The sequence below is a fragment of the Lactuca saligna genome, chromosome 1, assembly GCF_052625555.1.
Source record: "Lactuca saligna cultivar CGN05327 chromosome 1, ASM5262555v1, whole genome shotgun sequence".
NCBI lineage: Eukaryota > Viridiplantae > Streptophyta > Magnoliopsida > Asterales > Asteraceae > Lactuca > Lactuca saligna.
The window spans coordinates 4,907,425-4,921,530 of NC_136417.1; the positions used below are offsets into that span (position 1 = coordinate 4,907,425).

The following is a 14,106-nucleotide window of genomic DNA, read 5'->3' on the forward strand; positions in this document are numbered from 1 at the left end:
TGATGATTAATATGTTATTTAGTTTGTAGTTATCATGGTTAAAAATGGTTTGAGTTGAGCAATTATTCTATACCGTACATCGATTCCACCATCGTAGTGGGATGCTTCCATGTTTGAGCCTATTTAACAATTTTTATGATTTTGGACCTTTGATATTGACTTAGGTATTAGGATCGATACATTTTGCATTCAATATTATTTTTTGTTGGGAATTATTCCATTTGTTTTGTTGAAGTTGTTAGAAGTTTGTTGATCTTATTTAGCTATCAATTGATGGCTTATTTGTTGTTGGAAACTATTCATTATGTTTTGTTGTGTTTGTTGGAAGTTGTTGTTGTTATTATCTAACCATTGTTGGATTATTTGCTTATGTTGTACTTAGTGGGTTATTAGGTTATTAAACCCTTAATTTTGTAATAGCCGTTTAGTACAACCCTTTTTGTATTGATTTGGGTCTACATTACCCTTCACTTTGGTTTATTAACGATGGGTTTTCTAGGTTACAAACAAAATAATTACACAACGGATTCATAATCATATTATGGGTACATGTAACCTATACATTTGTGGCTTTTTATCAAGTTATAGAAATATACTTATGAAACAAACTTCTAACCTATGTAAATCAAAAATTACAAAGTTATAACACATACGTTTTGCAAAATCGAATAATGCAAACAGTTCTCTTAAAATACCTCCTTGGAAAGCAAGCACCAATAGTGTTGATGCACCTAATGGTTCACACCTAAAACCCTAGAAACTCTAGGATCAAAATGTAGTAGAGATAAGGAAGAGGAAAATTGATTTCTCTATTATGATTATGTAGTGATTGGTTTTGCTAGGAATATGGACCTTATTTATAGCCGGTGAAACTCTAAATTGAATAATAAAATAATTATATTTTAAACCAATTCAAATTTAGTTCCTCCTTAAAACCGTCTAAAGCATGAGAGGTTCTATAATTGCCTCCTTTGCTCAACTACTAGTCAATTGCAATTCAACATTTACACCCTTAATTAGTTCTAATTAATCCAAAATTAATTTCTAGTTAATTCTGATTAATTCTTAATTAAATATTAACGATTTCTACTTAATATATTAATCATACAATATATTAACAAATCATTTTATCTATCTCTTACTATCAATCATAGCTATTTTTAGGCTATGAATGCAACACAAAATGAATTTTAATTTTATTCACTAAGATTATACTAATTTAGTTAAAACCTCAGACATCTTAATCTAACAATTAAAACATTTATTTTTTTGTTGGTTTTGAATTAATTTGGGGAGTTTGATTCTAGTGTAATGATCGCCATCATTATTTACCCAAAATGAATCAACATTGGGTATTCTCACCATGCTTCCATTTCCTAACTTATTTTGACATGTGGTTAAATCGAAATATTAAAGACCAAGAGTAGAAGTTATCGATGACATTAAGAACGTCACGACTATGTAGTTTAATTTGATAGTGTTTTGAAGATAATTAATTTTTCCTTGATATTTTAAAACTAAATAACATGGTTTGGGAATTGGGATCGTTTATTTTTTGCATTTAGAAACTCTGAATTTATTTTGGTTAAAATCAAATGATTTTAAAATGTACTTCTAAATTATCCTAACAATGGGTGTTTCATTGCCTAACTATTTAACACATGTAACTGTTTCTTTTAATAAAAAGAACTCAAATTTTCTAAACAATGTAATGAATTTGAAACATAAGTGCTCTAGTTCATCTAGAAAAACATTTGAGTGATCTAGGTGTAACACTTTGTGAAACTATATTGCTATTTCACAAAAATGCCTCTTAAAATAACACTAAATTGTATGGTAATTTTATTTTAAAAAGAGTATTTGTCAACTATTAAACATGAACAAACGTTTATTTCACATATATTCCTTCCATTTTTTCAATGTAAACCAACTTAATCCATGTAAGGTAACCTTGCACAAGTTATTTCATCCGACTTAGTAGTCATTAAATTCAGTAAAAATAATAAAAAGTTAAATGTGAAGAGGGATTTACTGTATCTTTACTGCTTATTGTCTCGATATAACACCGCACAATCCATGTGATCTCATATGAGACAATACTATTAAATTTACCAACAAAATCCTCAACCATCATTGTATGTCCTTGTTTTTTTCTAAGCATCTATTTTAGTTCCTCAATATTATTCCGCTATACTACTTTCCCCAATTGCAACACCTTCTAATCTTTATGTATTTCTTTGGCCAAAGTAATCCAATTTTTATCATAAAAAAACTTTTCATCAAGACGCTTCCTATCAATTCTTCTTAGAGAGCTCCAACTTAGAAACATTTTATTCTTTTTTAAAGAATTTTGAATTTTCTATGTATGAAAGGGATTACAAAACCCTAGCAGATATATCAAAATCTGCTTTTGTTGAAATTTCCAGAAAGAACAAATTACAACTACAAGTGAAAGATCATTAGATTTGCTGTGACAAATTTGGCTAGAAAATCAAGCGATCGGCAATCACTTAAGGTACAATTCCAAACTATATATATATATATATATATATATATATATATATATATATATATATATATATATATATATATATATAATAAAGATCGGTAGGATCTACATTGTTTTGTTCGATGCCCCAAACCATCTCACATTCCATCAGTCTAATCGGGCAACGAATCCAAGATATATAATCTAGACATGCCTTATCACTTAAGGTACAATTCCAAACTATATATATATATATATATATATATATATATATATATATATATATATATATATATATATATATATATATATATATCATAAAGATCGGTAGGATCTACATTGTTTTGTTCGATGCCCCAAACCATCTCACATTCCATCAACAATCTAATCGGGCAACGAATCCAAGATATATAATCTAGACATGCCTTATCATAATAAATTTTATAGAAGTTGAATTAAAAATATATTTTTTTTGTACAAAAAGATATAATAGTTTTTTTTTTTTTTTTTTCGAGATAAGTATATCAATATGCCTTCATTTTGGTTAAAAGTTTTCACTGATTGAAAAATTCTCTCTCTCTCTCTCTCTCTCTCTATATATATATATATATATATATATATATATATATATATATATATATATATATATATATATATATATATATATATATATATACACACACATGGTGAGGTTTAATAGAGAATAATATACATATATATATATATATATATATATACACACACACACATGGTGAGGTTTAATAGAGAATAATATATATATATATATATATATATATATATATATATATATATATACACACACACATGGTGAGGTTTAATAGAGAATAATTATTAACAAGGAACCAATGAACCAATCGTGAGTGTGAGAAATCAAAATGATCAACGACCAAGGGAATAAATGGACGCTTGTACATTGAATGCACACACACCTGATTATACCATAAATTCAACTCTTTACCAAAAAAACCCACATTTTTTTCGTTTAAATTTTTTTCAAGCCATGTTTTTTATCGAAAAAATATGAATATACCGTTGTTCATGATTTTCCGTCATCTTTCCATAGAGATCCATGTTGATATATAAAAAATCTTTTTTTTTCCCGTAAACAACATGTTTTGTTTTTTTTTTTCAATATATAAGTTTATTTTATCTAAAAAAACGAATTATACCAAAAATCTCAATTTTTTGTCCTCTATTAATAAATATTATCATCGATTAAAAAAAAACTTGACCAATTTAGATTCACACTATGAATCTAAACCGTAAATATTTCAATTTTAACATTTACAATGTGAATCTGACTTACTATATCAACACTTTGATCATTCACAAATTAAGTGAAATTTACATATGAATCTAAATATATTTTTATGTAGTTTTATAATATTTTAACCTTTTGATTACTTGTAAATTAGTGGTAAAATCAACAAATGAATTTATTCAAATTGTGAATCTGAATTGTATATAATTTAGTTTACGAAATTCACAATGTGAATCTGACATTCTGTTATTCACGTTGCGAATATGAGCATATTCACAATGTGAATCTAAGCAGATTCACAATGTAAATCTAAGTAATATGAATCTGAATAGATTCACAATGTGAATCTGAACAAAAATTTTGATTTTTTTAAACATTAATATGAATCTATATTTAAAGAGTATAAAAAAATATGAATTTTGATATGTTTATTAATTTTTCGATAAAAAATAGACCATAACTTTTTAAAAAATAAAAAAATGAAGTGAGGTTTTTTTAAAGTTAATTTTTATATCAATATGAATCTTTATGAAAAGAGGACAAAAAAATCATGAAACAACGTTATATTCGATTTTTTTTCGATAAAATACGTCGCAAAAAAACTAAAAAAAAGAAGTGAGTTTTTGTTATAATCCGGTGTATATTTGTCCAATGTAAAAGTCGACAACAATTTATTTTTGCTATTGATCATTTTAAATTCCGACGCTTTTAATTGGTTTACTGATTAATATATATATATATATATATATATATATATATATATATATATATATATATATATATATATATATATATATATATATATATAACAACCATTTTTTTACTTGTACCGCATTCATTTGAAACTTTCATGACTTTTCAATTTCTTTATAATAATTATTATAAATTAGTTAATAATGTTAAACTAATGCAAAACTAAATTCTTATCATAAATTAACTAAACTACAATATTAAAATATCATATTTTTACTTCTATTTATAAAATTATGACTTTAACTTTTTAACATATTATAGTTAACTTATTAGTTAGATATGTTGTCGTATATAAGTAATTGTCATTTTAAAGCCGCAACTTTTGTATAGTTTATGATTTTTTGCAAAATAGTTAAATTATTAATTTCAATATAGTGTTAAATGATTAACTTAAATCAAAATTTCACTTAAACTTGAAAAAGAAAATGAGAGATTATTTTATAAAGTCAAAATTACATAAATGGTCCTCATGGTTGATAAAATCGACCAATCATGGTCCTTATGACGAATTCTTTACACATATGGTCCCTGCGGTTTCAAAAACTTGCAAACGCGGTCCTTTTGACTAACGGTGTTAACTTTTTCAGTTAAGTCCTATGTGAAATGACATATTTGCCCTTCATTCATAAGGACGCTTTATGTAACATATTTCTACCACAGGGACCATTTATGTAATTTTCTCTTTTATTTATTATTTTTTATTTATTTTAATTATATATTTAAGTATTTAGATTTGTTTAAATTTACTGTTTAATATATATATATATATATATATATATATATATATATATATATATATATATATATATATATATATATGCTAAGATTTTTTAACGGTTTGCTCAAATTATTTTTTCTAATCATTATGACATTTTCTTTAAGTAAATTTATTAATGTTTTTTATTTTGACGTTTTATTCGAATATTATTTATTTATTTATTAGTATGTTTATATTTGTTAAAAGATTTCACGACTATTGTAATTATAATTTGTAACTTAATTCACTTTCAATTATGTTTTCATTTTTTTTTCTTTTATCAGGTTATATAATTATTATTTTTTTAATTCAAATATTTAACTATATAAGGTTGTATAATTATTATTTTTGTAAACTAATTTATTAACATTTTTTATAAAAAAGTGTAATATGTTTGTTAAACGTGAATATCATTAATATAGATTTCGTAAACATAGGCTACGCTGAGACCGTCTCACAACGTTTCCGAGAACGACCGGGTTATTTCACATTGGATTTAATTGTAATTATTTCGAGTTTTTGTTTTTTTGTTTTTAGCAGTGTTGTAAAAAATCACAACTAGATCCCGATTAATCTCAGATTAATCCCTAAGCGCAACCTAACCGTTTAGAGGCCCTTGCGTTGTGATTTTTTACAACACTGCTAAAAAGAAAAAATATCGAAATAATTAGATTTAAATCCAATGTGAAATGACCTGGTCGTTCTCAACAACGTTGTGAGACGGTCTCAGCTTTGCATATGTCTACCTAATCTATATTAATCATATTCACGTTTAACAAACATTTTAAACTTTTTTTATAAAAAAAATGTTAATACATTAGTTTACAAAAAGAATAATTATACAACCTTATATAGTTGAAAAATGTATTCGAGCATAACGTCAAATAAATAAATAAATAAATAAATAATATTCGAATAAAACGTCAAAATAAAAAACATTAATAAATTTACTTGAAGAAAATATCAAAAAGATTAGAAAAAATAATTTGAGCATAACGTTAAAAAATGTTATCATATATATATATATATATATACATATATATATATATATATATATATATAAACAATAAATTTAAACAAATCTAAATCCTTAAATATATAATTAAAATAAATAAAAACATAATAAATAATAAAGAAAATTACATAAATGGTCCCTGTGGTAGAAACATATTACATAAAGCGTCCTTATGCATGAAGGGCAAATATGTCATTTCACATAGGACTTAACTGAAAAAGTTAACACCGTTAGTCAAAAGGACCGTCTTTGCAAGATTTTGAAACCACAAGGACCATCTGTGTAAAGAATTCGTCATAAGGACCATAATTGGTCGATTTTGTCAACCATGAGGACCGTCTATGTAATTTTGTCTTTTATAAATTGTTACAAGTTATAAATTATAGTGTTAAAAATAAATTGTAATCCTAAATTAACAATAAACTTGAAAATATTTTTTATAATCATTAAGAATTTTCAAATAAGTAGCTTAAAAATAACTTATAATTAGAATAGTTAAATGTATTATTATATAAAAAGTTATAGTTTTATCTTTAAAAGTAAAAAACAATGTTTGTTGTTTTTAATAGTTACAATCAAAGAAAGTAACAATATTCATCAAATAAATTTTAAAAAAGTTAAATTTCTAAAATCAAAGTAAAATAATTAAGAGTTTTCAAATATGATATTTTAAATAGCTTACTACAATAATAGTTAAAAGTAAAATTATATATAAATATTATGTTGCTAACTTTAGAAACAAAAACAATTTTTAACGTCTTAAATAATTAAACTGATAGAAATGAAAATCGTAAGCAAATAAACTTTTTAAAATTAATTAATCATAACAAAACTATAAATGTCAATTAACCATATATTATATTTAATTTTATTCCTGAGTAACCCGCATGTAGAAGTCATTGAGACAATTGAGATTATATAATTTTAAAAGATGTTTATATTATCATGTAATTTAAAAAATAACAATGTTTATACTGACTTATTATAAGATTTATTATATAAGTGCTAACAACAACGTCATTAATATAATTCTAAAACATAAATCTAAAAGTATTTCAAATATATTGTTGTATTTTACGCAATATGCGGGTATTCGCCTAGTATAGTTATAAAAAATATATTTTTACTTGCACCACATATCTTTGAAACATCAATGACTTTTCAATTTTTTTCTAATAATTATTATAAATTGGTTAATAATGTTAAATTAATACAAAAATTAACTCTAATAATAAATTAACTAAACTACAATATTAAAATATAATATTTTAATTCTCTTTATAAAATTATGACCTTAAATTTTGAACATATAATAGTTAACTTATTAGTTTAGATATATTGTTGTATGTGAGAAATTATCATTTTAAAGTCACAATTTTTGTATAATTTATGATTTTATGCAAAATGGCTAAATTATTAATTTCAATATAATGTAAAACCCTATACTTAAATCAAAATTTCAGTTAAGCTTGAAAAAAACCGAGACACTATTTTGTAAATTGTTAAAAGTTATAAATTATAGTGTTAAACCCACATTGTAATTCTAAATTAAAATAAAAAATAAAACCATGAAACTATTTTTTATAATCATTAAGAATTTTCAAATAACTAGCTTAAAAATAACTTGTAATAAGAATAGTTAAAAGTAATATTATATAAAAATTATAATGTTATCTTTAAAAACAAAAAACAATGTTTGTTGTTTTAAATAATCCTCCTTAATAAATAAATGTTTTTTTGACACATATCAATCTCTCATTAGTTTTGACACTTGTCATTTTGTGGTATTTTTGAAATAAATATTATCCACTTGTCAATTTTTAATTTGTTTCAATTTTTAAAATTAAAAATACATAAGTATATGTAAGTATTAAATAATATATAATATTAAATTGCAATAAATACCTTTCTTCGTTTCTTATTTTAAAATTGTATATTAAAAAATATTTTTTGTTTATATTTTGATTTAATGTTTAATCTTTTTTTAAATCAACCCGTGTATTACATGGATCTCACACCTAGTTACAATAAAAAAAGTAATAATATTCATCAAATAAATTTTAAAAAAGTAATTAAGAGTTTCCAAATGTGTTATTTTAAAATACTTACAACAATAATTAAAAGTAACATTATATACAAAGCTTATATTGTTATCTTTAAAAACGAAAACAATGTTTGATATTTTAAATAATTACAATGATAGAAATTAAAATCTTAAACAAATAAAGTTTTAAAATTAATTAATCATCATAACAAGTATATAAATCACTAAATTATATATTATGTTTAATCCGTATGTAAATGCCATTGAGATAATTGAGATTATATATATACACACAACAATAACTAATAAGATCAAATGGTGAGAGACAAATATATATATATATATATATATATATATATATATATATATATATATATATAGACTCATCTCTACTCCCACATATCAAACCTTGAGAAACAAAATAAATAAATAAAAAGCGTATAATGGACTCATCTCTACTTCCACATGTAATTTAATCTATGTATATTAAAGTAAAAGAAATTTACTAAAATATCTAAATTTCTTAATGACTTTAGAAAAAACAAACAACAATAAGCATTTTTCTAAAATAGCCATACAAATTGCTATTGGTTAGACTGATATGGGAATTCATGCCTCTTAGTTGCGATCTGACCTTCATGGGCTGTGATTTGGCTTATTTTCGGTCCATGATCAGCTCAATATTGTGTTGGCATAATATGTATGATTTTTTTTTTTTTTTTTTTTTTTTTTCTAAATCAAAGATGATTAAGAGCTAACTGCGATTTCCTCTCGTGTGACATGTGAATGTACACGTCAATGATGCATAATATACACATCAAAGACTTGTACATTCTTAGTTGGCAAAAATGACATGTGAATGTATACATCACTGATGCAATGCACGAGTATGAATCAATGACTTGTACATTCTCATCTAACAAATTTCCACATGATGTTTCATGATATATAACTGTGATTTCCTATACTACAATGAAATTTCATTTATTAAAACCGAGATTTCCGATGTTTGACTAATAAACACCTATAAACTTATCTTAAATGTTTTATAACTAATAAAACACGATTACAACATAAACTAAATAGATTATTTATTAAGTTGCCAGGTGAATATTGTTCTTGAGACATGAGGAAATTAGTAGGATTTCTTGAGATTGAAAATGTAAAAAAAAAAAAATCATTTATAGAATTTAAAGTTTATATACTACCGGCTAATGGGCCAAAAATGAGCCTAGTTCGCAACCCATGTACATGAGATTCCAACCGGAAGGCATGAAATAATCATAAATCAAAATTGTAATGTTAAATTTTCTAACAGTAGCTTAACTTTAAATAAAACTTTCAAGTTTTATAAATGAATAATATATCAATTATTTTTATATTTAAGACCAAAAAATGATAACAAGCCTATCTAACAATTGGCATCGACTTTTGAATATTGGTACTTCCAAAAAACACTTTAAATGACACATGTTTTATTATTGGAAACGAACTCTATTTTTCAACTCCAATCAATGAATTAAGCATATACCGTTCATATTTTTAAGATTGATGAATTGGGTATTTAAAAATATATGATCATACACTTTGAAGTTAAGTTTGTGGTTTGTAATTTTTGTTGGATTCTTTTTTATTCTGTTATATTACAAATTACTAAATTTATTTATGTGGATTTCCATTCACATGATTAGTTGATTTGTAAATAATTTGATTACTAGTTTTTTACTGTCTAACTTTTGATCCAAAGTAGTTTAGATTGCTCTCTATAGTATGGCGAAACCAACAAAGTCAGAACTAGTTCTTCAACATACGATAGTTAATGCGGGGAGTCCAACTTCCCCTTCAGCATCAAATTCTATTTCTTCGCTTTATGTTGGGGATTTGGAGGAGAACGTTGATGAAGGTCAATTGTTTGATCTCTTCAATGAGGTGACGCGAGTTCATTCCGTAAGGATTTCTCGAAATGAAGAGAACGGGGTTTCGTTTGGTTATGGCTATGTGAATTTCACTACCTCACAAGATGGTATGCATTCTTTAGTGATTACTATGTTTGTTTATCTGTATTATTTTAAAAAGACTTAAGTTGCTTAAGGAGTGTTTGGGTATATATTTTTAAAAAGGTTGTTGTTACAAGAAGATTCAAAATAGATATGGTTAATATCATAAAATGGCATAAAGTAACCATCAGTTTGTTCTTTAAGCCATTAATCTTTTAATTGTATTCCATAGAGGAACAAACTAACTTTGGTATTTTTACTAAGCCATCAGCGTGAATTTCAGCTATCTAAAGCGGTATCTAATCTTTTGTGGAATCTAATATGGCATCCAATATGGACAAAAAATATACAAAATTTTCCATATTAATTTAAGGGAACTGATTTGTACACAACACTTTTTCTCCGCACACAACAATTTGTGCTTTAAAGTGTTGTATTGTACAACTCTATAATGCATAAATCTTTTGTGGAATCTATGTTGCTAAATTTATTCGCCAAGAAGAACGAAATGAAGCAAACAAGTCACTAAAGTTTACTAATGTGTATGTAAAGAATTTTCCAGAGACAACAACTGAGGAAGACCTTGTACAAGTTTTTGGGAAATTTGGTTTCATTACAAGTGTTGTAATCATGAGAGACATGTATGGGAAGTCTAAATGTTTTGGATTTGTGAACTTTCAAGATCCAAAAGCTGCAACTGATGCTATTGAGGGGTTGAATAACGCTGCATGGAATCGGTTGGTATGTTAGGAGGGCTCAAAACAAAACTGAACGAGAAATATTGGAATTAATAGCGAATTCTGATCAGGATCGAAAATTTCAATATGAACAAATGAAAGAGGCTAATTTGTATATAAAAAATCTTGATGAAACCATCAGAGATGATGAAAAATTGAAAGCTTTATTCTCGCCCTTTGGAACTATAACATCTTGCAAGGTATATTTTTTCAAAGCCGGGCTAGAAATAAGTTTATTTAATTAATGATTTTATACTAAAGTTTGATCACTTTTGGTCTAAAATAATTTCTAGATCATGTTTGATTCGCGAGGAGTGAGCAAGGGTTTTGGATTTGTCGCTTTTTCTACCCGAGAGGAAGCTAAGAAGGCTGTATGTGATTACTCTTTTTTATTAAATCATAAGTCTTGCTTTATTTTTTGTTGATTATTATATCTAATTAACATGTTGAATCAGATGATTGAGATGAACAGGAAGATGGTAGGAAGAAAAGCATTATATGTTTCCGTAGCGGAACGCAAAAAACAAAGAGCGGCTCGATTACAGGTTATCTAACTTACTATATATCTTGTGACAGAAACATATTGTATCATTAGTGACACTCAAAACAGGTTCATTAGTAAGTTTTAATAGGTATTAATTAGGAACTTAGGGGGTGTTTGGATAGGAAAAAAAAGAGCTGCTTATTGCTTATTCCCACAATAAGCTAATTTTAGTGTTTGGATAAAATCCAGCTTATTAGGCTAAATAAGTTAATTTTAATAAGCGTCCCTCCCCATGTTTATTGCTTATTGCTTATTTCCACCACAAATAAGCTATAAGCAATAAGCTAAAAATCTAATCCAAACACCCCCTTATTATAGATTTATGGGCACCCGTGATGAGAGCCTAAAATAGTTGAGGTGTTAGGTCATAGGTGTAGAATTCTCTACAGGAGGTCCAAATTCTTCTGATCTCCTATGTGAGCCATGGAATGGGTTTATTTCGTATGGTGTTGTTTACCATCAATTTTTTTTATAATTTTTTTTTATCATAGATGTATGGGTTGATGTTCTTTTTCAGGCGCAATTTTCTCAGGCCCGAGCATCTGGTTCAGTGACTGATTTGAGTACAGATAAAACTAGGGTCCTCTGGGGTGCACCAGGATTGCAAAGTCCTGGTTATGACTTGACAAACGAGCCAATAATGGTTGGATATGGCCCTTCTAATTTCATGGCTCCTGTAATTAGAACCGGAAGTACTCATGCTATGCTTGGGCAGGTGTGTTTTGTTAAACAATATATTATTATATCTTTAGTGAGAGAGTTATGCAAATGGTTAATGGAAAAAAATGACGACCAACTTTCTTCTAATATTTGATGAGAACTGTTGTTTGGAATGAAAGGTTACACTTGTGAAATCTAGATAGAACTTCATTTGTTTACTAACATTAATAGTTTAATACCAATTTGGTTTTGAATATAGGTGATGTCTGATAGTACTCCTAACCAAGACTTGGTAAATGTGTTCAGTGGGAGAAATCTCATGGATCAAGTTGTCATGGGCAATAACATGGTTCAGTTGCCTTTCGATGTCACAACAGAAGTAACATCGTCCTCTGATGTTCATCTTTCTGGACCAATTGATACTAGAAAACTTGCTTCTGTTTTGGCTTCTGCTAGTCGAGAAAACCAACATCGGGTATTATTTCTTGTCACATGATTAGTTTTTCAAGTGATATAGATTAATTTATGAAATATTTAAGAGTTTCGGATTTCTCAAAATTGCAGATCCTTAGGGCATACTTGTATCCTTTGGTGGAGCAAATTGAGCACAAGAATGCTACAAGTGTAACGGATATGTTGCTTGAGATGGACAATTATGAAGTGCTTCATTTGATCGAATCTCCAAATGAGTTAAAGAAGAAAGTTGGTGAGGCCATGGCCCTGCTCATTTCTGCACCTTCATGTGTTGCAAACGATGAGGATCACTTTGGCTCGTTATCCTTGAATTGAACAGTTTTCTCTAGATCTAGCTAGCTTGTGTTTTTATGATGTTTTATCGTAGAATATTTGACTTCATATGAGTTGTTTGAAGGCTTTGAATTTATGGGATTATATGCTTGCTAAAACTAGACCTGGGATTTGATAGTTTTAATTGTTGGATTATGTTCTGATGTTCATAATTCCAAGCATGCATGGAAGTTTGTGCAATAAGTCAACACTTGTTTTTTTTTTCCTAAAGCAGCAAATAAAATAAATAAATAAAAACAAAAGAGGCCATAGCCAACACTTGTTAAAATGTTGTTGGATGCAAGCAAGTTATTATGAGTTATTTATGTGAATGTAACTGATAGAGCCAAATTCGAGATTGGCAATCTCCTAAGAATTAAGAAAAGAACGAAACACTTTGGAACAATTTTTTTGCTTCACTACAAGGATCTAACTATTTGCAGACAACACCTATCCAGACGACATAAGTCGTCGGCAAAAGTCGATCTATAGAGATGACATGTCATCTGGACAGAGTATTCAAACATTGACCATATAGCGTTGATCAGAAAAACTATACGGACGACAAGTCGTCGGAAGGAGGAAATAAAAACATATTTTCGATTTATTTTAATTCTTTGTCGCAGAAAAGCAATAGATGCCGTTTTGATCAGCTTACGCAGACGACATGTCGTCTTTATAGGGTATTTAAAAGTTAATTTTGATTTATTTTTTATCCGACTTGAAGAAACGGAATAAGGTGTCGTTTTGGTCAAGCTATCCAGACGACATGTCGTCTGGAAAAAAGTGGGACCGATCTTTGTTTTATTTTTTAATGATACGAAGTGGAACGCCGCCGTTTTTGTCTACCTATAGAGACAACATGTCGTCTCTATAGGGTTTCGCTGTAACAAAAACCCTTTTAGTCTTCATTTTCCAGTCGACTGCCCAAGCATTTTCCTCTCAATTGCTTCGGCGATCCTAGGTCTTTTCCAACAATCCACTTCATTATCCAGCTAAAAGGTAAGGTTTTTGTCCTTGATTTCTTCTTAATTAGTATTAAC

At 26.9% G+C, this 14,106-nt stretch overlaps 1 protein-coding gene across 1 annotated transcript; it reads left to right on the top strand.

Moving 5' to 3' along the window:
• Positions 1-10,109: 10,109 nt before the first annotated feature.
• Positions 10,110-13,066, top strand: LOC145001932 (polyadenylate-binding protein 3-like). Its single transcript, XM_078961264.1, has 8 exons — positions 10,110-10,362; positions 10,899-11,077; positions 11,145-11,273; positions 11,367-11,444; positions 11,529-11,618; positions 12,135-12,332; positions 12,537-12,752; positions 12,842-13,066. Exons 1-8 carry the CDS (start codon positions 10,110-10,112, stop codon positions 13,064-13,066), a joined length of 1,368 nt encoding a protein of 455 aa, XP_078817390.1.
• Positions 13,067-14,106: the final 1,040 nt, after the last annotated feature.

What these genes read in the sequence shown, in the direction of transcription:
- LOC145001932 (XM_078961264.1), top strand. Translation starts at nt 10,110, where the DNA reads ATGGCGAAACCAACAAAGTCAGAACTAGTTCTTCAACATACGATAGTT. An exon ending in ACGCTGCATGGAATCGGTTG is followed by an intron (nt 11,078 to 11,144) that starts GTATGTTAGGAG and finishes AATTCTGATCAG; the next exon opens with GATCGAAAATTTCAATATGA. An exon ending in CTCATGCTATGCTTGGGCAG is followed by an intron (nt 12,333 to 12,536) that starts GTGTGTTTTGTT and finishes TTTTGAATATAG; the next exon opens with GTGATGTCTGATAGTACTCC.